The following is a 25,975-nucleotide window of genomic DNA, read 5'->3' as shown; positions in this document are numbered from 1 at the left end:
TGAATAATACTCGGTATTGGTAAGGTCCATCATCATTGTTGCTAGGAATGATTTCCACCTCTTGAAACGTAGCAAGGTGCCACTCAGGTCATCATAGGTTCAACCTGACTACGGATTAGATAGTCTAGAAGGAATTCAAGACCGGTTAGTGCCCCTGCAGCTGAGCAGACCCCTCTTGATATATGAGCTACCGGTACGGCTCAGAGGCTAGATCTATTTACCCTCATAATAGAAGCCTAGAAGCAACGTAGAGATCATCACGGTCTGATGGCTATTCGTACTAAGAGGGCGTTACTTACGGATAAATTATATGGTCTGGTCAAGTACTTGCTAGTAGGTTGGCTAGTGAATAGTCGGATCAGATACGGACTAGCACCTTGTCGGTTTCTTTCTTTTCCTCCTTCAATAAAAAAAAGAAGGAGAGAGAAGAGGAGAGGTGGTGTAGATCCCGTGACCGAGGTGACACTTTACTATAACCTCACTACAGATTATAATCAAGGGGATTTAGCGGACGGCCGGCCATTTCGAATACGGGGAAGACGGGGAGCAAAGCTCCTTCCCGTTCCGCCTCTCTCTTCCCTTTCTCTCGCGGCACGGTGCCACTGGGTGGATGGTGGATTATCGACCCATCGCCGTCGTCGTGTGTCCGCATCGCCGTTATACGGGTAAATGTCCATCAACGGCTTCTCGCGTGGGTGTTTCAGAACTCTAGCCTGTTGGCCAAGGCCTTGTTGTTGGCATGACCACCCTGTTATATCGCGTGGTTGCATCGTGTCGTCCCCTCCACTCCGTCCCTCCCTCCCTCTCTCTCTCTCTCTCTCTCTGTCATGAGCAGAATACTAACGCACGCTAATGAGCCCCGTGGAGTCCGACCCTCACCCTCTCTCTTTCCTGCGGCTGTTCACATGTACATGCACCACCGTATTTATCAGGCCATCATAACTGTTGTTTGGTGTTGTTGCTGTTGTTGTTATTTTTGTTCTTCTTCTTGTGTGTGTGTGTTCGTGTCGTACGACGCGTCAACGGTTGTACGAGCAATACTCGCATCACTCCTGCAGGTAATCGTCTTGTATTATTACCTGTAATCACTCCGTACTTCATGCTCATACGCCATCGCCTGGTGTGGTTCGCTTTCCCCCACGCTCTCGAGGTCGTCGGTGCCTCGCAGCTTCTCACCTTGGAGGCTTGGCCCCGATCGTTTTGCATTGGCCTTCGACAGAAGTGTCGAGGTGTCGGGGTCACCCCCACCGCTCCCAGTCGACAATTAGCCGGTCGGCCATCGCCGTGCTGTCATCTATAATCTCGGCGCCTCCGACAAGGCGGGCCGGACATAATTAAAAGCGTTTATTCCGTGGTTGATTATGTGCCGATCATGGCTCAATCAGGCTCGTGTCATTGCTGAAGCAATCCCGCTCCTCATGAGAGTATTTATTACCTTGTTGCGGGTGATGTATGCTTCATGTCGTCCCATGTAATCTGTAGTCATGTGTGTACACACACACACACACACACACGAGCACACACACACATATATATATATATGTATTGTATTACCTGCAATGATACTGCCTCCCTCCTCCCTCCGGGGCTCTTGTTCGCATTGATACTCAAGCTTTCCTCCCAGGTGCCCTTGGATAAGGATGACTGATCCCTCCACGTCGCCATCCCGGTTGCTGATATTACTCGACAGTCCCGTAGCCCATGGGCTGTGTGCGTCGGCCACCGGCGGACTTCACCACGGAGTGTTGTCAGCATCAGTACGGATGCATCGTTGCACGAGTACGGAGACGGAGCAGGAGTGATGACACTCTCGTACTCGTAATTGCACTCGTACGAGTACATGTATCCGTACTTTCGGTACGGAAACGGTCCCAGTCGTGACTAATACCCCCCCCCCTCCGTTCAACCCTTGGTCCCTGTCTGGCTTCGACGCTAATAATAACTCTGAGCAAGTTTACCTGTATGAGTCCCGACGACGCGCGAGAGAAGAAGACATGACACGAAGCAGGAGGCCAGAGGATGACGCTCGGCAAGGGGAAACATCTGCGGCTAAGTATTGCCGAGTACTTCCGACTGGCATGCGACAGGTCCTTTCACGGTCTCTATCTGCCCATGAGTCGCACGAGCTGTCAATTGACCATGATGATACTCTGCAGGTTATCACGTGGAACAATAAGAGCACTGTCCGTAATCTCTACATGTACGGCCTTTTCGTGATGGCGTGAGTAAGAATCTACGCTCGGCACGGCCATGTACTCCGTACCAGCAGTCAGCAGTGCTATTACAATGGGGAGCACCATTATCCCTACGCTGTGAGACATTGCTGATGATAATTATACCAACGAAGCGGCATGACGGCATGGATGGTCTGTGACATCCTCTCTCTCTCTCTCTCTTTCTCCCCATCGGACTTTCTTTCCCTCTCTCCGTCTGGGCCTTCTCTTTCTCGCTTTTGCTCTTCTCTCCCTCTCTCTCTCTCTTTCTCTTCTCACTCTGTCAACCTTGAACTGTGTGAGAGAATCTTTCTCTTTCTTTTCTTCTTTCTTCTTTGCCCTGCCTCTGCCCAGTGTCCATGGCCTCGAGGATCCACTCACGCATGTCTGCATGGGTATGTGGTCCGTGGTCCGTGGACCAGGGGTGGGGGGAGAGAGAGGACCCGGGGAGAGAGAGGAGGCGAGAGAGGGGAAGAGAGATGTTGAAGAAAGAAGAAATAAAGAAAGACGCGCTCATCCCTGTCCCTGTCCGCTTCTTCCTGGGCCCCGCAGCGATTGGACGGTTGGCGGGCACCCAGCAGGTCTCGTCTCCATACGGATGCAGGGGTCGGTCGCAGGGACTGGAGATGTACTAGTGGGAAGCAAGAAGAATGGAAGAAGAATTTCCAGAGGCAGAGGCAGTTTCTTGTCAGTACACATATGTACATATGTACATATGTATATATATATATATATATATATGTATGAGTATTACCCTAGACTGTACAGTTTAGTCCGTACGGAGTAGTACTAGCAGTATTACTAGTCCTAGTATGTGTACTACGAGTACTCGTACTCCATAACACAGTACTACGTGAACGAGGAGCTCTCTTGCTTCCGGTGGGTTATCTTATGGTAGCTGTATAATCTGGTGAGACTGAGAAGATGGGGTTTCGCCGGACTACGAGACGAGTACGACCTAGCAGGTACGTCAGGAGGGAACTTGTTGACTGCCCGTGCTCGTACATATGTATGAATGCTGGCAAGTTTCGTCGACCAACTTTACCGGTCGAGCCACAAATGGCCTGTTTGGAGGTTCCCCGCTGCAAGCGGGTTTTTTTTTTTTTTTTGTAGGACCCGTCGTGATGGAAACCGGTCGGGAAATCGCTTGCATCACATGTATGGAGAGGTATCCCAGACAGACGTTCAACTTGTTGTTTGCATGGGACCAAGGCTAACGGGAAACCAAGGCTAACAGGGACTTGACAAGAAACTCACTTGACAAGAACTCCCCCTCTTTTTCCTACTCGTGCTAGCAGGCAGATGCTTCACCGGGTATCCGTACGGAGTTGTCGAACCAAGAAGGGATGGAGGAGTTTCGGTTCTTCCCTCTTTTTTTCAATGCAACTACAGGTGCAACTGCAACTGCGACTGCGACTGCGACTGCAACCCCTCCCCATCACCAACGGCATAGAGTAGTAGGGCCCTCCTCGCGTGCCGCGTCGCTCAAGACTAGGACCAGTATCGGACGGAGCAGGCTCTTTTCTTCCCTCTCCTCGCTCTTTTCTCTCCCTCGAATGCAGACTGCGGCTAGTGCAATGGCTCTATACTCGTAGAAGTCTAGCATCACGGCACAGGATACTAGTACTGCTCGTGGTATTCATACTCCTAGGTGAAAACGCTACAAGAGGAAACAGTCTATTTAAACATGAGAAAAAATGAAAGAAAAAAAATATTTAGGATAAATATAAAAGAAAGGATAAATATAAACAAGTGAAACTTGGGAGGCTACAGGTACGGCCCTGAGGCTGGGATTATTTGACCGGTTGCTATTGAACCCCTGCTATGTCCGACTGACATTTCGTACTATTACTAGGGCGTTGCAATTATTCGTACCAGTATCGTGGTAGGCATGGTTCTCCTCAATGTAATCTGTACTCGTAGTACTAATAAGAAGGTGGCATTGTTCTGGGTAATGAGAACTTGTTATTGGCAATTATAGCAACATGACCATTACATTCTGACGATGCGAGCTTCTCATTATCGGCTAGTCAGAGTACAATCTCAATCTCTTGGAGTAAGGAGATGGCAGTACTTGGGGATTTGATGATGAAGAATGAATGACTCAAGCTCGATTCAATACGCCGCAACGAAACCTCGGCCTTTTTTTTTTCTTTCTTTTCGGTTGTCGCTCCCATAAAGGGGGGGAGGGGGGGGGAGTTGATGGAGGGAAAAAAACTCCTCAACCGCCCCTCGATTATTATTCTCTGCAAGACTACCCGTCAGAGTAAGGACCCAACCCAGACGAGGATGATTATCATTTGCCGTGTGGGATACCGATGCCTATCATGAATGAGAGGGGGAGGGGGTGCACAGACTCTAGAGGCCAGGTTAACCCCCCCCCCCCCCCCCAAACCCCCAGTCGGATACGCCTACAGGGTATTACGCGATATATTAATCTGTAAGAGGCATGGAATCTAGCTCGGACATGGCAGTTATTGAGTATGAGTGAGTGAAATAGGATAAGATACATGAGGAATAAAATTAAGATGTGAGAAAAAGTGAAGTGAGATGGCAGAGGGCAGAGGAGAGGAGGGGTTTGAGAGAGCTCTAGATGTCAACGGTTGTTTACACACACGGGAGAAGAGGGGAAGAAGAAAAAGAGAGAAGAAAAGGGGGGGGGACTCGACTGGTACTGTGCGCTACATGTACATATAATGGTTGATGAATATCTTTTCCTTTACCATATAGAGTAACTATGTGCGTCCTCGGGTCGGTACAGGTATACGTATAGAGTACCAGAGTCCGTGTACGGATAACTATCAAACAGGCTGTCCTGCTCCTAGATACACCCCATATACGTACGGGTTAATAACCGTACAGAGGGATTTCTTTCAATCGCATACACCTGATGAGTATGGTCATGGTGATGCTGGTAGTGCGAGTCGGAAACCACGGGTTGTCCCCATCAAGACTATAACACATACGAGTAGTATCATCCTGCTTGCATTGCTGTCCCCCCCCCCCCCCCATTCACGTTATCATGTTCGCATTATGCATCTTGGACGATGCGGTGACCTGGCAATGCTCTGTTTACTCGTATAATGTATGATATAGTCCAGATAGATCACGAGGTTGGACAGGGGACATGGTATAGTTACTCGTACTTATACGACACTCCTCCCTCCATATAAGGATAGCTTATAGGTCTAGGATCCTATATGTACAGGTACCTTATAATACTACAATCTGTCATCTGTAGATATTATCATATCCTCATAGGTGACACCATAGACATGATATGCATGCAGAACACAGAACACAGAACAGCATATGCACCCACACAACACACACCAAGCCCATCGTCTCCTGATTATTCTGTCCCACCATAACGTGACGACGATAATAACCTCCCATGCGGTATAATAGCATTGCACGTCGTACAGCAATACTCCGTGTAGACTATTGTTGCTGGACGCAATAACCTCCCTGCCGTACGGATCCCGAAGTTGCAGATACGCGTCCGAGCACAGGGTTGAAAAGAAAGAAAGGGGAAGGAGAAGAAGGGAGAGAAGAAAAGGACTGATATCACGTCTTGATTATGAATAACAACACGACTAGCACGTCCTTCCCTCTATTCACGCATTCTCGATCCTCTCGCTCTTCTGACCCTTCTTACTGCCCGCCCGTACGACCAACCCAAGCTGTAGGATATACACTCGACTCGGGAAAACAACCCCCCAAAGAGAGAAGGAATTCCCATCGGACCAACCCAGACCAGATCTTGGGGCCGGTGGGAAATCTGACAGCCACAAATTTGGAACGATCTCCGGATCAGATCGACACAATTTGAACATGCACACACACACACACACACACACACACACACACACACGAGGCGAGAAAGGAACAGAAAAAGAAAAGAAAGAAAAAGGGCATTGTACCTGTATTCTCCTCGGGCCCGAGACGGAATTCCCGCCCCTGCCTTCTAACCCATCGGAATAGTCAACCACCCCGCTCCTCATCACCCCCTTGTTTTTGATCCGTCTCGCTGTATTGCACATCTGCAAAACAAAACAAAAAACAAAAAATCCATACTCCCCCGTACGCAGCCACACTCGTATTAGTAGGTATTTGGATATTAGTAGGATATACACGTAGCACTATTACCGCATACGAATATAAGGCGGTGTAATGATGGTAACGATACGATACGAGTACATACATATACACATCTCTTTTTTTTTTCCCCTGTCCTTACCGGGGGACGCATTGGCATCTTTTGACAGAGTAATTTTCTCCTCCTCGCTCTCGCTTTCTAGGATGGTCAGAACAAATTGGGGTTTCCCCCGATCCCGGGGGAGGGGGGGGGGAGGGAGATTAGATATTTCAGGGTTAGTCCCTACCCTGTGGTTTGTTTTTACACGCCAGAGCCGTTTTCCCTTTCCCAAAATAACTCGTCGGCTTGTTGAAGAGAAGGGTGATTGATAGTTGTCGTTCTTCGTTGGTCCTCTCTTCTTTTCTGTTCGCCCCTTTCTCAATGGTGGTGCGATGCCTTGTGTCTCGTGTGTTTCGACGCTCATCGATGGTGGGGTTTGCCGTGCTGCTCCCTCTCCCAGTCTACAGTGAGTCTGATTCTTGCCTACGGCGATTTATGACGTCCCTCTCCTCTTTCGCACTCCATCCATTGCACCTCGTGAATGCCGCAATGCAATACCAAGAATGCCGACGAGGGTTCCATCGGGTAGCCCGGATATGTTGCAACGACACCAAAGACTGACATGGTCCATTCGTGGACACGTGCGAGATGGCATAGGCTGTGTCTCTCTGGTCTTCCACGTCATGTTCACGAGATGAGCACTCGTTGGCGTCGTGAATGTACTATATTGATATATGCAGGTGTCGATTCTACTATTAAATAGTATAAGAAGAAAGTGGGAACAAGAAGAAAAAAGAAAGGAAAAAAAGAAAAAAAAAAGAGGAAAAATACTATATGAGAAAATGAAGAGGAGGGTCATGAAAAAAGAAGGTGATGGAAAGGAAGAAAACGCCCGCTGCTAAACATATCAGATGAACAGAGAACCAACCCAATTCTTTTAAACTCTTTTTTTTTTGATTTAAAATTTTCAAAGGCTCTCTTTACTCGGTTCGGTTTGAGTGAGAGAGAGAAAAAAAAATGGTAGTGTTAGTGGAGGTTTGGGGGAGGGAGGGGAGAGGGGAGGGGTTATGTATAAGGGTTCATCGTTCATCTCTATGCCCCAGATTCTTCGTGATCGTATTCACCGTCCCTGCCATGCTTTTTCCGGGGGTGGAAGAACTCGCTCAGGGCATCGCTCAGACTGCGAGATCTTGTGCGCCCGGTATTGCCACCATTGCCCTCTTGAAAACCAGGTCCGAGACGGGTGCGACTCGTACCCGCGTCGCTTGGGTTGAACATCGGCGGCGGAGGTAGCGCACTCGGCTGGTCGTGGGCGAGGTTGTTGCTGTCTTCAGAGGCAAGGGGCGCGTATATGTTGCCGTCCTCATCCTCGTCGAAGAAGAGACTCGCGCGGATCCTGGAGCGGATGTTGCGCATCGACGATCGGACGGGCAGCTGTGGCCTGTTTTCCATCAGGAACGCGTCCTTCATGACCGTCGTGACCGTCGACGCGAGGGGCGAGGGCGAGATGAAGGGTCCCGAGTGGCGGTGTGCTGCCGAGCTCACGCTGTGGTGGCGCGAGGGCGGCGTCGAGGGTACGAGAAGCTGCTGGTCCGAAGATGGGGCTAGGAGGCCCTCTCTCGTGGTGGTAGCGGCGGCTGGCGTGTGCCCCGTAGGAGGGAGGGGAGGGATAGACCCTCCGCGGATCAAGGTATCGGCTGAGCGTGTCCTGTCCCCATTGCCTAGATGCGTCTCTCCAAGCCCCCACGGGTTGCTGCCTAGGAGAGGTGCAGATGCTTCGGGGCTGAACGTGGCCGCGCCGTCGCCGGGACCTGATGTCCACGGCGAGATGGCGTCGCTCTCGTATTCGGGGGACCGAGGCCTAGAGACGGCAGCTCGGGAGGAGCGACTGGACTGGACTGCAGACCCGGGTGTGCTCCGCTGGTCGCCATTCGTAGTATGCTGTGCGCTGTCCCGACGTGCGAGGCCGATAGTCTCCTCGACGTCATCCGTCTCCGACAAGCCGTCTTCTCCGTCTTCGTCATCGTGGCCATGGTCGCGTCCACTCGTGATGAGAAAAACACCAAAGAAGGTGAGGAGACAGCCGCCGACGAACTTGCCGGCCTGCTTGGCCGTCGTGTGCTCAAAGTCGCGGTACAGGATGGCGCTGCCCAGGATGACACACAGAGTGAACATGACAAACTGGATCGGGATGACCTGGGTCGAGTCGAAGTGCTGGAGAGCCTTGTTGACGTAGCGGATCTGCATGATGGCCGTGGCCAGCAGGATAAAGAGGAGGGCGTAGGTGACGGGCGTCGCAAAGGCCCTCCACAGGGTCGACGACAGCATCGAGGAAACACCCTTGGTGGCCAGCACCGTGTATCCGCCAAAGAGGCCGACGAGCCCGAGGTCGATGAGGATGTTGTTCTTGCCGTACCTCGGGCTTGCCCATGCGAGGGCGGCGATGAGGAAGACGGTGACGCCGAGGTATATCTCGAACTCTAGAGATGTGATGGCGTCCCGGATGTCGCCTGGCTTCAGCTTGTTCTCCTGCGTGTTTGCGCTCAGGACGACGGTGACGACGCCGCCGACAGCCACGACGACGCCCCAGAAGTCGCGGTGTCGAAATCGCTCGTGGAACATGAGGGGCGCGATGAGACAGTTGGACACGAGGGCCACGACGCCCAGCGGTGACACGATGGAAGCCGGCGCGAAACCGTAGGCCAGGAAGTTGCCCATCTCTCCCAGCGTGATCAGCACCTGACCCAGCCACCAGTAAGGTGACTGGAGGTACGTCGTCGACGTCTTGGACATCACGGCCTCCCCCTCGTCGCCGTCGGCCTCGTCGGCTTGTGTCGATGCGCTCGAGTCAAATGATCTCGACAGGGCATCTGTTTCGCCCGCGGTATCGTCATCCTCGTTGCTGTTGGTGCTATTATCGTGTTCGGCCATCCCATATCTGTTGCTTCCGCCGTTGCCCTTGGCATTCACGGTCCCATACGACCCTTGCCGGTTGCCGCCATCCCTCTGCGCTCGCTTGTTGGCGGCCCGAACCCTGCGGCGGACCGAAGCGCGTTGCTTGTGAAGTCTCGTATGTGCGTACCGCTGGACGTTGAGGGCGAGGGCGATGAGTGCGTTGCCGACAATGGCCGTGACGATGCCGATGAGTGACGACCAGTTCTGGAGCGGCTCGCTGCCTCCACTATCCGGTGCTCTTGTTGCAGTCGGGGTGGCCACGAAAGCTGCTGTTGCTGTCGCTGCCGCCATCACCATGATTGACGCTCGGTTGGAGCTTGATTACGAGCGCCGGCCGAGCGTGATCCAAAAGTCGTCGCTTTGGACCAGGTCTGACGAGTCGCCGCGCTTCAAGTTGGTCGTAGCGAGCATTGGGGAAACTGCCTCTCGGCCCAACGGCAGTGTATCGAATTTCCCAGGGGCGGAGGGGTTTGTCGTTAGTCACCGTGAGCACGGGTACGAACAGGTACCCCTAATCGTCGTCGGTAACAGGGGGGGTTCTCCAGTGATACACGGGTGTGGTTTCGACTGAGGAGAGGGGGGGGGAAGACAAGAAGCAGTCAAATACAATGCAGTCTCTGCTGTGGGATATTATGACGGAATATTGGGCAAAAGACATCCATGCGTTCATGTCGTAAAGCCACAGTTCATGTGATAGGCGCCACACAATACGGTCATTGGTATACTTCGTATTGGTAGACTGTATGTAAATTACATGTAATAATACTCCGTAATAATAATAATAATAACACCTGGTAGGAGCAGTCTGGCGGTTTCTACTACTGCTGCGCCACATCTCATCAAATGGTGGGGAGATCCTGCTGCCAGTGATGTCAATCGGGGAAGAAACGGCCGAGAGTGGAGATGCCTCAGGACTCGAAGCTTCCAGATGCACATGATCCCTTTACAAGATCACGACACTTTTTATTTCATCTCGTCCTGTTTCAGAGATATGACCCCCGGGGCACACAGAAACTCCAGTGGCAACAGCAACACCGACGACAGCAGAATACTTGCCCCATTTGTACGGTTCAGACATTGCATCGATTCAACCATCGCATCCACATTGTCCACCATGTTGGGCCCCGTCACTAATACCACCCCATCCGGCGAGTCGGATAGGAAGGAGGCTATCAGGCTCTTCGACCTCGCACATATCGCTAGCTTTCAATACTCGCCCCTAAGCCTCCGGCACCTACCGCAGCCCGTGCCCAAAGACGCGCCCGCCAACATGGACAAGTCCATCTTCACCTTCGAGGATGCCTTTGAAGACCTGTTGGCCGTGACGGCGGGGAGTCCCATGCCCGACATACGACAAAAGTACGAACAACGGAAGCTTCTGCGGCAGATGTTCCAGTTCGGAGAGCCCTACATGTACTGGACCCGCCGACTACAGGCATCTGGCCTGGTGAGCGACCAGGTGTTGCCGCCGTTGGGAGTCCTGCAGAAGGAAATTGATCGCCAGGCGTCCGAGGTGTGGGAGCGCATGAGGAGGGGTGAAGATGATCCCTTCGCCAGACTGATGGAGCTTCGAGACGAGATGTTCCGAAATGTCCCAGAGCTCTCCGTTCACCGCGACGCCAAGAACCAGTCGCGGCAGCAACCCGACCACGAAGACGACTTGTTCCTACCGCTGCAGAATCTCGCAGACTCTGGAAGGCGCTCGTGGGATACCTTGGTCAAGCACATGACGGAGGTCACGCACCAAGCCGAGCGGAAGACTGGTCAGAACCAGCCGGCGGCAGCGTCAGAGAATAAGGTTGAGGAGAGCCAGGACGAGTACGTCGACAAGTTCGGATACGTTCACAAGACAATCGTACAAAAGGAGATTGATAGCAATGGGAACGAAGTCGGCAGCGCCACCATCTACCAAACGTACCCTGCTCCTGCCAACCACAAGGATATCCGGGACGACAATACAAACGAGCAAGTCATTGATTACGGCGGGGAAGACCACGATGGAGCTGACGAGGCCAGGAACAAGGATGGCAAATCGGGATGGTTCTGGAAATGAATACATGTGATGCACCACATACCTACAAGTACTAGTAGTAGTAGTTTATCATGTTGACTCTCCACTCAATGTGTAACACCGCTTGGTATTATGACAGCGATCTCCTTTTATTCTCTTAAACTCCCCATGACAAAAACATAATTTTTATACTACTTATCTTCCACCATTTGTCCAACAAGTATGACTGAGCTCATAAAGGGTATTACAGTAGCAGCGGCAGCTTAGCCCCTCGCATTCGCCTTTTTCTTGCGCATCAAGCGCTTCCTGGCAATGAGCTTATGCTGCATCTCAGACTTCCCGTCGGCCGGCGCAGCGACTGGAGCAGCGGGGGCAGGCTTGTCCTCGGCAGGCTTGCCGCCCTTCTTGCTCTTGTTCTTTGCGTTGCGACCGCCCTTGCCACGAGCCTCCTTGTTGTCCCTGAGGATCTTCCTCGTCCGCTGGTTGTCGTCGTCCTGCTTGCCACCCTTGGTCTCCTCAACGGCCTTCTGGTCCTTGGCGGCCTTCCTCTCGGCGGAGCGGGCTCCGAAGCCTTCCACCTCGCGCCTCCTCTGGACAACCTGGGCGTTCTCGATGGCGAACTCGACAATGAGGCGCTGCTTTCTGCCGTTGTCGCCCTCGAGCTGGTGGCCGTTGAGGTAGCGCAGGCCCATGAGGGCCCAGTGGTGCGACGTGTACTCGATGAAGCCGTAGCCTCGGCTCTTGCCTGCGCCGCTCTTCTCGTCCACCTTGGAGCCGTCATTGGTCTCAAAGACAATCTTGGCCTGGCGTACGATGCCCTTGCCCTTGAGCCTGCGCTCGCGTTCCTTGTCCTTGGCTTCCTTGGTGTCGCGCGCATTCTCCTCCTTGGATAGCGGCACGCGGCGGCCCTCCCTAACGTCCGTGGCGAAACCCACAATGGCCTTGCGCGCGAGATCCTTGAGCTCCTTGGATCCGATGTTGCGCGGGATGTTGCGTAGCGCCAGACGCGTCAGACTCAAGTGCAGACTAGGGTTCTTCTCCACCAGCTTCTTGCGCTGCGCGGCGCTGGCCTGGCGCATCTGCAGTTCCGACTGCCCTAGGAGCTTGAACAGCGGCGACCTGGGTGTGATGGCACCTTCTGACAGAAGAAACAGGCGACGCTTGTCCTTCTCACGACGCTTGGCCATAGCGCTGTCCGCCAGGTTGGTTGCCGTCTCCTTGTTTACGGCCTGCGCTACCTGCAACAGGCGTCCGTCTAGCGTGTAGTGGCCGTCCGGGTCGGCATTCTCGTCCTGCAGGATCGAGTGCTTCGAGTTGGGCGCCGCAGGCGCTTGGGCGCGCGGTGCTCCCTTGATGCAGGCCTTGGCATCCGCCTCGTTGAAGAAGCACACGAAGCCCGTACCCGCAGGCTTTTCCGTCGCCTTGTCCTTGACGACCCTGGCATATCGCACCTTACCAAAGTAGTCGAAGAAGCCCTTGACCTGCTCATCGGTCGCAGTGAATGGCAGGTTGCGGATGAACAGTGTCGAAGAGTTGTCCGTCGTCAGCTTCTTCAGGGGAACCTTTTCTTTGGCGGCTTCAGGAACCTCCTCGACGTCTTCCTCCTTATCATCATCATCTTCTTCTTCGTCGTCGTCGTTCTCGTCAGACTCGTCTTCCATGTTTGTCATGTGGTTCTTGAAGAAGTTTTTTAAGTCGTCATCCAGCTCCTTGTCCTTGGGCTTGGACGCGGATTTTGATTTGCCATCGGCGCCGTCAACTTCATCGTCTTCCTCGTCGGACGTCGCATCGTCGGACGTCTGGTCGTCGTCGTCCTCAGCCTTGCTCTTCTTGTCTGTCTTCTCCAGCTTCTCCGGCTCCTTTTGCTGAGCCTCCCAGGATTCTTTGTTGACAGCCCAGTCAACGGCGAGAATACGTCCGTCAAGCTCCTTGCCGTTCATGGTCTCGAGGGCCTTCTCGGCATTTTTCTGGCCACGTATAGTGACGAATCCGAAACCTCTTAGCTTGCCCTTAGCCTTGGGAAGGTCCGCATACTTGACCAACCCAAAGGAGCGGAACAGATGAGACAGCTGCTCCTCCGTTTTGACGCTCCACGGCAGGTTGCGCACAATCAGTTTGGGCGGCTTGCGATTATCGTCATTTGTAGGCTTGCCAGGCGGGGCCGCGGGCTTATCCTCTGGGTTACCCTTTCGATGTCTCGGTTCGGCAATGTCAATGCGGAGGCTCCGGCCGTCCCACAGTTTCTTGTCCAGCGAAGCCTTTGCCTGCTGGGCGTCTTCGACGTCGGCAAACGTGACGAAGCCATAGCCACGCGACTCCTTGGTCTTGTGGTCGGTGATGACAGTGGCGTGCTTGACAGGGAAATATTGCGAAAAGAAGTCGGTGAGGGTCTCGTTGGTAGCGACAGGCGGCAATGAGCGCACAAAGATGGAGCGACGCTCCTCGACTCTGGGCTTCTTGGATGCAGGCCGGGAAGAAGGCTTGCCAGTGTTCTCGGTGACTTCCTTGGCAATCCTCTCGTCCAGTGCAAGGGATTCCGCGGCATCTTCGACCTCAGAAAGGGGCCTTTTCAAGCCGGCTGGTTTTTCTTCGACAGCCATAGATAGATTTGTTTGTGATGTAGGTTGGTTGAGGTTATAGTTAATATGAAGCAGTTCATGAACCCTTCTTCCGCCCAAGACAGAAAAAAAAAAAAAAACTGGGAATTCTGACTTGATAAGAATTTTCTTATCAACACGTGATTGCGGGGGAGAGAAGGCAGGAGCGGACGTGTTAAATGGCGCTAAACCATATATGGAAGACTGTTGATAAAAGATAGGGTCATCAACATAGGCAACACGCTCCGCGTCGCAATCAAACAAAGCAGCAAACTACCCCACGCCTTCGCTTGAAAAATCACCCCCCGAATATTGATTCATCTCAGATTCAACTGGGGTACATACACACACACAACTGTCGGGACGCTGATATATACGAGACGTCATCTGTGTCTCACTTCGAGGAATCAAATGCCTGCACGAGCACCTGCGCGGTCCTCGCGGTCCTCCGCAACCATTCCCATATCTAAGCGATCGAATGTGCGGGCATCAGCCGCCTCACATGACGAGACGTCGGTGCAGGAGAGCATTATTGACACACCCGATAGCGCTCTCCGGACGCGCATATGCGGAATATTCCGCGACGCCCAAAAGACCACGGCCACGCATCGAAAGCTGGCGGTGACGCTCCGCAAGATCCACGAGACATGCTGCTACGAACCCATCGGTACACAGGCAAGCGCAGCCGATGAGTTTGACGAGGATGCCTTCAATCATGAGTTTATTCGCTGCGTTCTGCGTGTCATGCCCGTCAGAAAGTCGGAGAGTGCCGGCGAGAGATGTATCCGGTTTATTGGTTTCTTTCTGCGACTTGCCAATGACAAGGACAACGAGCTCCTCGGGGATGAGGGGCTAGATGATAGTGTCCTTCCCGAGACTCCGAGTACTCGCCTGACGTCGCAGCTCCTCGAGACCATTCTGCCCTTGATGACGGCCAAGGACAAGTTTGTTCGTTTCCGATCCACGCAGCTGATATCGCACACCGTCAACTCGCTAGAGGCTATCGACGACGATCTCTTCCGGAAGCTCCGCCACGGCCTCCTTAAGCGCATTCGCGACAAGGAGGCCATGGTCCGTGCTCAGGCGGTCTTGGGTCTGGGCCGTCTTGCCGGCAACCAGGCGGAGGGCTGTAGCGACTCGGACGACAGCGACGCCGATGAGGATGTCGGCTTGCTCCAGAAGCTCCTCGAGGTTCTTCAAAATGACCCGAGCGCCGATGTCCGCAAGTCACTTCTTGTCAACCTTCCAATCCTATCCAACACACTTCCCTGTCTCCTGGAGCGCGCAAGAGACCAAGACGCAGCCACCAGAAGGGCCGTGTACTCGAGGCTGCTCCCGGCCCTTGGCGACTTCCGCCACCTTTCTTTAGGTATGCGCGAGAAGCTCCTCCGATGGGGCCTGCGTGACCGCGACGAGAATGTCCGCAAGGCTGCTGGACGGCTGTTCCGCGAGAGGTGGATTGAAGACTGCGCTGGCGTGCCACCGGCCGTCGAGGGCGAGGTCCCTGCAGAGCCCCAGGGTCCCTCATTTGACGGTCTCTTGGAACTCCTGGAACGCATAGACGTGATTAACTCCGGGGTGGAGAACGGTGTTGCTCTGGAGGCAATGAGGGGATTCTGGGAAGGTCGCCACGATTACCGAGAGGCTATCGAGCTGGACGACCACTTCTGGGAGACTCTTTCAGCCGAGTCGGCCTTCCTTGCCCGCAGCTACAACGAGTTCTGCCGCAACGAGGGTAACGGCAAGTATGAGCGATTGATTGAGGAGAAGATGCCTGAGGTGACTAAGCTTGCTTTTTATCTGGAGCGCTACATGCAAGTCATGATTGAGGCCATCAAGCGGGTAATGCAGCAGGAGGCGGACGGAGAAGGCGAAGAGGAAGATACAGTGGAGCAGGAGTTCATCGTCGAGCAGATACTCCACATTGCCATGACGCTCGACTACTCGGACGAGGTCGGGCGCCGCAAAATGTTCACACTTATGCGGTCGTCGCTATCGGTACCGGAATTGCCGGATGAGGTGACGAAGCTGACGGTCGAGGTGCTCAAGTACATCTGCGCACCTGACTCCGCCGGGGAGCGCGAGTTCTGCAGCATCGTGCTGGAGTCGGTGACGGACGTGCACGATACCATCATGGATGAGCCGCAGGCTGACGACGACGGCGAGAGTTTCCACTCGGCACGGTCGGAGCTTAGCATGGGCAGCGGCCAATCGCGTGACAATAAACGCGACATCAAGGAAGAGCTGAGCGAGGAAGAGGCGCGCGACAAGGCTGTGAAAGAGATTATGGTCAACATGAAGTGCCTGCATATTGTGCAATGCATGCTGACGCACGTGGCGGGAAGCCTGAAGGACAACCAAGATCTGGTGTCGATGCTTAACAATCTGGTTGTTCCGGCGGTGCGCAGCCACGAGGCGCCTGTCCGTGAGAAGGGCCTGGTGTGCTTGGGCCTGTGCGCGCTGCTGGACCGTTCGCTGGCTGAGGAGAACCTAGGCTTGTTCATCCACTTCTTCAGCAAGGGCCACCCGGCGCTGCAAATGACGGCTCTGCACATCCTGACGGACATACTCAACGTGCACGGCGCACAGTTGCTATCGTCGACTCCAGGACTGCTAAAGGTGTACCTTAAGGCTGTCAAGGGTAGTGCTAAGTCGGCAGAGGTGCAGGCGACGGCGACGGTGGCGGCGACCAAACTCCTGCTGGGTCGCGTCGTCAGCGACACGGATGCGTGCCACGACCTCCTTCGATCCCTGGTGGTGGCCTACTTTGACCCGGCCTCGGCTCACAACCAGACGGTCCGCCAGGCCCTCAACTACTTCCTCCCCGTATTCTGCTACTCGCGCCCGGAGAACCAGGACCTCATGCGCTCCGTCGCCCTCGATGCTCTGCACTCCCTTCTCAACGTGCGTGAAGGGCTCGACGACGATGACGACGACGTCTACGCTAGCGAGGACATGGTCGCCCTCCCTACTATCGGCGCCTGCCTCGTCGACTGGACCGACCCGAGGAAGTGCTACAGCCCCAGCCTCATCCTTGACGCGGAAAAGAGGAATGTCAATGGTGACGTCCACCTCGAGTTTGCCATGGACATAATCGATCGAATCCGTAGTAATATAAGTAGTACGTTTCCACCCCCTCCTATCTGTCATCATCTGACTAACACACGTCACGCCAACAGAGGAAGAGAAGAAACTCGTCGCCTCGCTCCTGGGAAAGCTATACATCTCCCCTGGCTCATCAGAGGATAGACTCCGCGAGGCCTACATGGAGGTGAGCTGCGCCGTGGACGACAGCATCGTGACGGACACGACGAGCCGCAACGCCCTGTACAAGGTGCACGTCAACCTGGGAAAGATTGTCAATGGACTCGATGAGCAGCAGCAGCCATCTAGTCTGCGTGCCGGTAGCTCCCGGAGCGGTTCTGTCGCCACGGACCGGCAGCCTACGGAGGAGAGGTCCGTGGTCAGCGGGATTACCGAGCCCGACATCACAGAGGTGGAAGAGGAGGAGGAGGAGGAAGAGGAGCAGACGACAATGCTGCCTGGTAGCAGCGGCAAAAATTCCATGGTGGATCAGGATTTGTCGGATGAAGACATGACGGAGATGTAAGGGCAAATGAGGAAATGGGTAAATTGATGATGATAATGGCAGTTTTTCTTTCTTGGGTGCCCTGTTATTAATAGGAGCAGTTATTCTTAGCCCTAGTATTGCATGATATATATGTATATTTGTGTATTGTATATTGTTTTCTTTTACCTCTAATTTGATGGTACTGGTATGTTGAGAATTTGAGCATGCATTACCGTGCCCCAAGCCAGTATAGAAGGCCACCAAAACCTACATTAAGCAGCAGGTGCTGACCGATACTCCAAGCCATAGAGTAGAGGTACTTGGGCGAGAAGACGGTCCAAATGAATAGATGGGTCCTGAGGACCGTACAGGCAGCCATGACGAAGGCGGTGGTCGTGGCGGTGAAAGTGGTGAGCAGGACGAGGTGGCGGGCAAACACGCGTTGGTTACCCAGGCGGTAGCGATGCAACAGGAGCAGGTTGGCGCCCGAGGTCCAGAAGATGGGAGCAGCCCAGTTGCTGATAAGGGTCAAGATGCCGACGGTGAAAACGCTGAAGCTGCCCACGCCGTTGTACGCGCTCGACAGGTCGACGGATGAAATGGCGTTGGAGCCGCCGTAGGCGAAGAAGGTGGTAAACTGCAAGAGGACAGAAGTGATTGTGATCTCTGTCACAGACGGTGTGGCCATCTCCAAGAGGCGGAGAAGCATGTTCGACAGGAGGAGGAGGGGGATGTTGGCGGCACGCGACTGCGTCATGGCGAGGACGGTGTAGAGGTGGTGCAGGAGGTGAGCTTCGGGAGGAAGTTAACAACCCACAAGGGACATGTATTGATGAAAGACGTCGAGAACGTACCAGATATTCGAGCGGCTCGAGGACCACCAGTCAGGCTGTGATAGGCGCCATATGCAGCGCAGATAGCGAGAAGAGCAAAAACAAGGCGCGCTTTGAAAAGGAGAGACGGCCCCTGGAGCAGATCAAGAAGCATTTTTTGATAGCCATCGGCGACTAGCTCGGGGACGTCCTCGGCAGTGAAGGCGAGTTTAAAGGCAAATGCCGACGTCACCAGGATGGAGGTAAGTCCGGCAGCCAAGACACGGGGGATGCCGTCAAATGCACGCATAGTCTGGGAGAAGACAAGGCAATAGGTTGCCCCGATGAGAAGCCACAGGTGCTCTGGCTGTGGGAGCAGGAATCTCTTGACAATGTCGGATTCGCCAGCGAACTTCTGGCCCGTCTGGTTCCATCCCCGCGTGATTCGTAGAGCTGCGAGAGCCCAAATCGGCCAGATAAAGGACGAAAGGCGCTTTGTTCTACTCTCACGCATATTAGCCAAGTTGAAAGACCCTAGAAATAACACCCGAGGGACAGCTTACTTGTACACGACCTTGGACCCGAGGTAAGCCAGCCAGAGCGTCGTTGACCAGTACCAGAAATGCTGCTCCTCCTCGACATAACTGCTGGCAAACATCATGAGACCATAGGGGACGGCGATGGCAAACAGGGAAATCAGCGAATGACGAGACCGCTGACCCTGAGAAAGCGCTCCAGCGACACTAAAGACAAGAGCCACAATCGCCAAGCCCTGACCGAGGAAGAGTTTAGAAACATCATAATTGGAGGCCATGCTGCTCATCAAATTCTGAGCGTTGCGGAGCCAAGAAGACATGGATGCCTGCCAGTCCTTGTCCAGATTCTTAGCTTTGGCAACTGAAGATACCTGCTGGTTGATTTTGCGCCACTCGCAAGCCAGCTCATCAACATCTGTGCCCCCCGCAGCGCAAGGGTCTGTGGTAGATGCTCCAGTGGTAAACATGTCAGAGCCAAAGGCGGCCGTGACAATCTGAAGGATCTGCCTGGCATTACGGAAGAGTATCTGGACCCTGTCATGTGTGGCGTCCCAGAAAGGGAGGAACTCGGGGATGAAGGCGCCCAGGTTGTTCTTGGGCACGGGAAACCCCAGGAGGGCGGCAATAGTCGGTGCAAGGTCTGACTGTTCGACCTGAGAGTAGTAGTCAAATTCATCACCGGGTTCAATAGGGGCCTGGAACTCAAGGCCCAGAGCCTTCATCTTCGGCGATATGAAGAGGAGGGCTGGCGATGTCTCTCCCGGCGATGAGGCACCGTGGTTTCCAGCGTCGTTCATCCCGTGGTCGCCACAGATGACGAACAGAGTAGACTGAAGGTGATGGTTTTTCTCTATACTCTCATATATGCTTTTGACGATATTGTCCATTTCCTGTTGCTTGGGGACCATGTTGACACTGCTTAATTGTTAGTCTCCAGACATGGTCTAAGACGAGACGAAGACTTTACCTCCTCGGGCCGGATTTGTGTCCAATGTGGTCGAGGCCGAGATAGTGGAGGACCATGAGTCCCCAGTCACTCCTTTCCAGTTCGGGTGCAATGTTTCGGGTAACATTGTTGTCGACCTCTGTGAAGTCCTATACCCTCAGATATATAAGCAAGGGCTTCGTAGAGGATAAGTATGCGGAAAGGAATTACTTACAGAGACGAAGAAGCTCGTTGTTCCCTCCTCACGGTCAAAAGTATCAGGGAAAAGCTTTAGCCAAGTATCGTCTCCGTACATGAGCAGCTTTCCCATGTTCTTGGCCTTGAGCTGAGCTAACCAAGTGTCTTGGACAGCAAGGCTGGAAGAAGTGTCGCCTTCATCAATATTGAGGATGAGGTCAACAAATGACGGGATGGAGCCAGTAGTGATGGATTTGATCCTAGGCATGGTCACGGTAGGAGACCTGGCATTCGCCGTAAAAGGGACTGCGCCACCATCACGTATCAAACTGACAAAAGTCTGTCAATATAAGGAGGTTCTTTGCCTGTTGTGTACACACGTGTGTGTGTGTGTAGATATAAACCCACCTTTGCGTAAACTGGAAACCGGAATCCTTGGAAAAAACAAAGTCACTTTGAGCATGATCCCAAGTCAGTTTTTATAGATTCCTCGATAGCCCTGTATGCACTGTGGTTGCATGCTCACCTCCTCAAGGCGTCGACAACCATAAAAATAAGCTTGTCAAAGGGGCCGGCAGGGGGCGGGCCCAACTCAAGGGCTTCATATTCCGCGAGACCGGGGAGGTATGGCTTGTAGGGGAAGAACCCAGTGGCAAAGACCAATAGAGAGATGGGGATGAGAATATTGGCCAAAATGATGAGCGTGGTGCTTGTTGTTGGCTTGTAGCCCATGATTATTTACTCTTCAACGACGTACTCATGCGCGCCGTCGATCTGAGTGTAAAGAATGGACGGTCAGGCGAATATATAGAGAAGGAAAGAAAAAAAAACAGTCTTGTTTTACAAACTGTTCTTCACTACATCGGGGAAACAAGTAGGATGGAGCCCACGAAGTGTAAAAAAAAGGGATTTCTCCCGAGGGATTGGAGGTGAAGAGGTGAGAATATGTCAAGGCTAAATGCTACACGTTTCGACTACGCGATCTACTATTGTTGGCGCCTGGGCATAAGGAAAGTACGACCGAGCAGCAAGTTCAACAAGGTAAGAGCGCCACACCACACGCGAGGCTGGTGGCTGATAAGATAAGCAGCGCGAGCAAAAGAAAAAAAGACCGGGCGAAAAAAAGAAGCCGGTGGGATGGAAGAAAAAAAAAAGAAGATATAATTCCAGGGTATCATGACGGCATGAAATACTTGGGATCTAGTCCCAGGCCATAGATATAAATATATGCGAGATATGTTGTTTGCTCTGCTTTCCTATTTCAATCCTGGCTTCTCTTATTTGGTTTTGGTCGCCGCCTTCTTCTTTTTGGCGATCATGTCTCCATACTTGGGAAAGACGATACCGGCCGTCTTCTTCCGCCTCTTCTCGATGCGCTTCCTTCCCACAGAGGATTTGGCAGGCTTATATGACGAGTCCAGGTCCATGACTGGCAAAGAAAGTTAGTTTTTTTTTTTTGTGAGATATGGTGCTGGAAAGGATTGTGCGTACCGGCGTCGTCGCCAGTCTTGGACTTGTCCTGGCTATCCTTTGCCTTGTCGGCATCTGTACTTGGGTCAGTTCGAATACTCTCACAATCGCTGCCGTAGCAGGCGTGTTAATGATGGGGGCTTTACCGTTGGTCTCGCCCATGTTGGTATCCGAGGATTGAGGCTTGGGCTGCCTGGCCACCTCGAGCAGGCGCGCAGACAGTCGCTCAGCTCGCGCGGCCTCGATGGGACCGAAAACACCGGCAGCAAGGCGCTGGTTGTTGGCCTTAACGGCGCTAGATCTCGAACTCCTGGCCATTTTTGGAGAAATGGGTGTGCGTGTAGATAACTTGAGGGAAGTGATGTGAAGAAATACAAAAATCAGAAATCTTGATGCTGGTGGTGGGGGTCTCATTCCTTTTGGTGCTGTGTGGCTGAAGACAAGTCGCAAAAGTGGTGTCTGTGGCGCAGCCAAGAACCTGCAACCACCACCGACGGCCTGAAGCCTCCAATTCTGCGTCATACCAAAGCGCCAGGATGCGTCGCCTATTCACGCGCCTGGCACTCTCTAGTACCGACTGAGAGCTGCCCGTTTCATCCTGCTCGAATTCTTGATCCGAATCTTCCTTCTCGGTCTTGTCCCTCGTTGAACACACCGGCCGTGCTCCAGTCCACCGGGACGCCTCACCTTTGCACGGATCCAACCTGACTCCCACAACTTCGACACTTTCGATAGACGAACCGCCCTTGCGCGTAAGAAAAACGCGCTTCGACCCGTCATAGTGGTTATCGAGCTGGAATTTCTGACGAGGATTCGCAAAGGGCTCAACTGGCCGTTGAACCAGGACGTTTGTCCAGGTAGCGCACGCGAGCCACCCTCTCGTTCGTCGCATCCAAGAACTCTCTGGTGAAGGAGGGAGTCGTCCTCAGCACACATTTTCCCCGAATTGGTTCGGCGCACAGCCGGTTGACTGCATTTATTGCACCGTCAACCTGTGCGTGACCTTTTCTCCGTACGCACAGCGCTCCAGTTGCTCCACGGCGACCAGCTGCAAAGGAAAGAAACCATGGCCATGGCGTTTCCCACCCCGGCCTCAGCGCCGCAGCCTGTCACGTCGGGCATCGACCTCCGCGAGATGGAGGATCTCATCCGGCGTGTCCGTGGTACCCAGCTGTACAATCGACAGCTATCATCCATATGTCAGGTTAACGGACTTAAGAGCACTGGCGTCAAGGCTGATCTTCAGCGTCGCATCACAGACCGTAAGCCATCTCCCGTATCTTCACCTGGCATTCACCTTGATGAAGATCACTGTTTGCTCGCACCACCTCTTTCCACATCACGTTGCCGCCCCCCCCCCCCCCCCCCCCCCCCCAACCCCACACACAAAAAAAAAAAACAAAAAAAAAAAAAAAAAAAAAAAAAAAAAAAAAAAAAAAAAAAAAGAAAAGAAAAAAAGAAGCCATATCACTGCCCACTGGTACTTGGTGTTGTTCCTGACATTGACCCAATCTTTAACATCACACGTTCATAGTCGTCCAGGAGACGTACAACAACAACGAAGTCTCGCGATACCAGCAGGTCCGGCATAGCATATTGAATGCTATCCCTAAACGACAAAGCCCGCAAGGTCCCGCGAACGGCTTTGGCGCATCACAAGTGCCAGCAACGCCAGGAATGAAGGTCCCCGGTGGCAGCAGCGTCGGCACCAACGGCCACGCCGCTCAAGGTACGATGGGCGGTGGTCCTGCCCGTGGCAGTGCGCCGGATTCCTCAACGGGTGGGCTCATATTCCATTCGAGTCCGTTTTACTCCGTGGAGATGACCGTAACAAGCATCTACACTTGTCCCAGTAAGTATGAGCCGGGCTAGTTGAGAGTGTGCGCTGCCCATGGATTCCTTATTCTGACTGACATTCGGGGGAGTTTCAGTAATGACTCAACACCGCAACAGCATCCACATGACCGTCAGACTGAGCGACAGTCCCGCTCTTCAGAAATGCGTGGATGATTGCTCGTACCGTGTCATGCTCTTCTGTGCCGGCGAGGCAACGGGCGTGCAGCACGTTGCTTTTCCGCACCAGTCGGAGATCAAGATCAACGGGGGCGAATTCAAGGCCAACCTGCGCGGACTCAAGAATAAGCCCGGGTCTACTAGGCCTGTGGATATCACGAGTGCCTTGCGTCTAAGATCTAGCTATACCAATAACATCGAGTTTACCTACGCGTTGACGGCTAAGGTGAGTTTCCTAGGAAGAAGAGGGCGATGGTTTTTGCATTATCTCCTTCATGGGTTGGAGCTGACACTGCCGGGGATGAACAGAAATTCTACCTGGTGCTCTACGTATGTAAGGTCAAGTCTGTCCCAGACCTTGTGGCGGTCATTTCCACGCGACAGAGGATACCGAAGGAGTCTGTCATTTCGGAGAGTAAGTTTTGCGGTCTCTTCCTTGCTGCTACTATATATTCTCTAACAGGGGGGGTGCGGGAAATAGTCAACAAGAAGGCCATGGACCCAGACGTCGTGGCAGTCTCGCAGGTGCTCTCACTCAGGTGCCCGCTCACGTATATGCGGCTCGACGTGCCTTGCCGAGGCACGCAGTGCAGCCACATCCAGTGCTTCGACTCGACATCATACCTGCAGCTGCAGGAGCAAGGGCCACAGTGGACATGCCCGATCTGCAGCAAGTCTGTTCCCTTCGAGCAGCTTGCCGTGGACGAGTGAGTTTCGACAACCATGTGCGGAACGTGGCGGACATATAGCTGACGCAAGGAGCAGATACGTCAAGGATATACTACAAAAGACGGGAAAGGACGTAGAATCTGTGATCATTGAGCCCAACGGACGATGGTCACTCAAACCCGAAGATGACAACCACGCGCGAAGTCGAAGCAGCAAAAACAACAACAACAACAACAACAACTCATCATCCGGCAATGGTGCCGGCGATGACTATGGTGACGACGACGACGACGAGCTCGAGATATCGGAAGTCGGCTTTGTAGGCGGTGTGGGTAGCAACAGCAGCAGCGCGCGGCGGGTGGACAGCACACCGAAATCTACATCCACGCCGTCCCAGTCCTTCACCACGCCCAATCGGACCAGCGGCGCAGACGGACTGTCATCACGCCCGTATGGCCCGACGAGCGCAAAGCGTCCTGCCCCGGCCGTCATCGACCTCACAATCTCGTCCGACGAGGATGACGAGCCCGACCGACGGCCTGCCAAGAGGCAGAATAGGGGGACGAATGGGTATTCTGGCAACATGGATTTCCTAGCAGATGCTACATTTTGAGGAAGAGGGGGTGCTCATGATAGATGAGCTCGAGAGGATTGTGGTATATGGTACTATTAAACCTCATGAATAACAAGTCTCGTGAATGACAAGCCTCATAATAATTTGTTTGTAAAAAAAAAAAATTTCCCCTTCTTCATCGCCTTGATTTCTCTTGTTTCTTTTCCTGCTTCCAGGGGGCGTTGGAGGAAAAGGAAATGAAGAACACAGCTGATTCTTTTTTTATCAGGTTCATGTTTTTCCTTTCTCACGGTAATAAAATCTGAATACTATTAATTCACAATATGCTACTACTGCTAGCATTGGTGGATTTCCTCCCCAAAATCCAAAACAAGATTCATCAAGTTGACAGGTGCGGTCCCTTGAAGAACAAAACACGTGTGATGGAAGAAAGGGAGGGGAGAAAAAGGTCAATTGTATTTCTCAACAATCATACCCGACACTGGGCATAATCCTGGATTTTGAGATACATGTCCAAACATTAAAGTCCTTCTTTGTTTTTCTTCTTTCTTCTTCTTTGCTTTCCTACCCTCTCTCATTCTCTTTTGTCTACAACATTCCCTGTTGCCCCCTCCCCCGTTCCCTTTAGATGACTCCTCGGCTGCCACCTACCTCATCTATGAAGTCACTACACAGTCACATACACTACGTACGAGTAGTTCTCGTCACCAATTCAAGACTGGTACTAATACGTACGAGTTGGTGCTGGAAAGTACGAGGAAGTGTAGTGTAATAAAGTACGGGCACTCAAATAAGTGGAGAATGTGGGAAGGTTTCCCTTCTTTTTCTCTCCAACTCGGCTCAGCCAAATATCACGGACTATAAAGGGGGGAGGGGGAGGAAGCCACTTGATGCTGTTGAGCTCCACATTCGGCGTTGCCGTGGTGGGGATTGGTTTCTTCTTCTTGTAATCTTTTATTTTTATTTTTCATATTTCATTCCATCTTCTTTCGTTTGGCTGGATTTGTATCTTTTTCCGGGACTGTTATTCTCCAAGAAAAGTACCTGTAAAAGTTGATGCCTTGCAGGCCAAACGGATCCGGTGGTTCTTTCATGACCCGGTTATCGACCTGACTAAATGCTGAGACTCGACACGATTCGTTTGGTCTTTGATCTCGATTTGACATGTCAGATACTCACTTATTGTGGCTAGCAACTAGTTGTTGCTTAGAAGAGAAAAGCACTATTTACTACTACTAGCAAGTGGAAATATGAACAAGCATTTACTATTCCTACTGCTCTCATCAATACACC

At 52.8% G+C, this 25,975-nt stretch overlaps 7 protein-coding genes across 7 annotated transcripts; 3 read left to right on the top strand and 4 right to left on the bottom strand.

The window, feature by feature from the left end:
* Positions 1 to 7,443: 7,443 nt before the first annotated feature.
* GMORB2_3097 (Pfam:DUF803) lies at positions 7,444 to 9,717 on the bottom strand (the record flags this gene model as incomplete). The annotated part of the gene is made up of 2 exons (XM_035465073.1): positions 7,444 to 9,435; positions 9,673 to 9,717. 2 exons carry the CDS (start codon positions 9,715 to 9,717, stop codon positions 7,444 to 7,446), a joined length of 2,037 nt encoding a protein of 678 aa, XP_035318948.1.
* Positions 9,718 to 10,420: 703 nt separating this feature from the next.
* GMORB2_3096 (uncharacterized protein) lies at positions 10,421 to 11,359 on the top strand (the record flags this gene model as incomplete). The annotated part of the gene is made up of 1 exon (XM_035465072.1): positions 10,421 to 11,359. The coding sequence occupies one exon, from the start codon at positions 10,421 to 10,423 to the stop codon at positions 11,357 to 11,359; it is 939 nt and encodes a 312-aa protein (XP_035318947.1).
* Positions 11,360 to 11,580: 221 nt separating this feature from the next.
* Positions 11,581 to 13,917, bottom strand: GMORB2_3095 (nucleolar protein 4; the record flags this gene model as incomplete). The annotated part of the gene is made up of 1 exon (XM_035465071.1): positions 11,581 to 13,917. The coding sequence occupies one exon, from the start codon at positions 13,915 to 13,917 to the stop codon at positions 11,581 to 11,583; it is 2,337 nt and encodes a 778-aa protein (XP_035318946.1).
* Positions 13,918 to 14,325: 408 nt separating this feature from the next.
* GMORB2_3094 (condensin complex subunit 3) lies at positions 14,326 to 17,524 on the top strand (the record flags this gene model as incomplete). The annotated part of the gene is made up of 2 exons (XM_035465070.1): positions 14,326 to 17,035; positions 17,094 to 17,524. 2 exons carry the CDS (start codon positions 14,326 to 14,328, stop codon positions 17,522 to 17,524), a joined length of 3,141 nt encoding a protein of 1,046 aa, XP_035318945.1.
* A 190-nt stretch (positions 17,525 to 17,714) lies between these two features.
* GMORB2_3093 (ethanolamine phosphate transferase 2 subunit G) lies at positions 17,715 to 20,688 on the bottom strand (the record flags this gene model as incomplete). Its single annotated transcript, XM_035465069.1, has 6 exons — positions 17,715 to 18,277; positions 18,340 to 18,797; positions 18,861 to 19,748; positions 19,801 to 19,928; positions 19,994 to 20,285; positions 20,483 to 20,688. The coding sequence occupies 6 exons, from the start codon at positions 20,686 to 20,688 to the stop codon at positions 17,715 to 17,717; spliced, it is 2,535 nt and encodes an 844-aa protein (XP_035318944.1).
* Positions 20,689 to 21,233: 545 nt separating this feature from the next.
* GMORB2_3092 (Protein of unknown function (DUF2423)) lies at positions 21,234 to 21,744 on the bottom strand (the record flags this gene model as incomplete). The annotated part of the gene is made up of 3 exons (XM_035465068.1): positions 21,234 to 21,385; positions 21,448 to 21,501; positions 21,573 to 21,744. The coding sequence occupies 3 exons, from the start codon at positions 21,742 to 21,744 to the stop codon at positions 21,234 to 21,236; spliced, it is 378 nt and encodes a 125-aa protein (XP_035318943.1).
* A 748-nt stretch (positions 21,745 to 22,492) lies between these two features.
* GMORB2_3091 (E3 SUMO-protein ligase PIAS1) lies at positions 22,493 to 24,721 on the top strand (the record flags this gene model as incomplete). Its single annotated transcript, XM_035465067.1, has 5 exons — positions 22,493 to 22,688; positions 22,961 to 23,278; positions 23,358 to 23,665; positions 23,779 to 24,146; positions 24,205 to 24,721. 5 exons carry the CDS (start codon positions 22,493 to 22,495, stop codon positions 24,719 to 24,721), a joined length of 1,707 nt encoding a protein of 568 aa, XP_035318942.1.
* Between the last annotated feature and the right edge of the window lie 1,254 nt (positions 24,722 to 25,975).

The sequence above is a fragment of the Geosmithia morbida genome, assembly GCF_012550715.1.
Source record: "Geosmithia morbida isolate 1262 chromosome Unknown scaffold_16, whole genome shotgun sequence".
Taxonomy (NCBI): Eukaryota; Fungi; Ascomycota; class Sordariomycetes; order Hypocreales; family Bionectriaceae; genus Geosmithia; species Geosmithia morbida.
The sequence above is the reverse complement of the archived record's forward strand: the minus strand, read 5'-3'. Positions and strand labels throughout refer to the sequence as shown.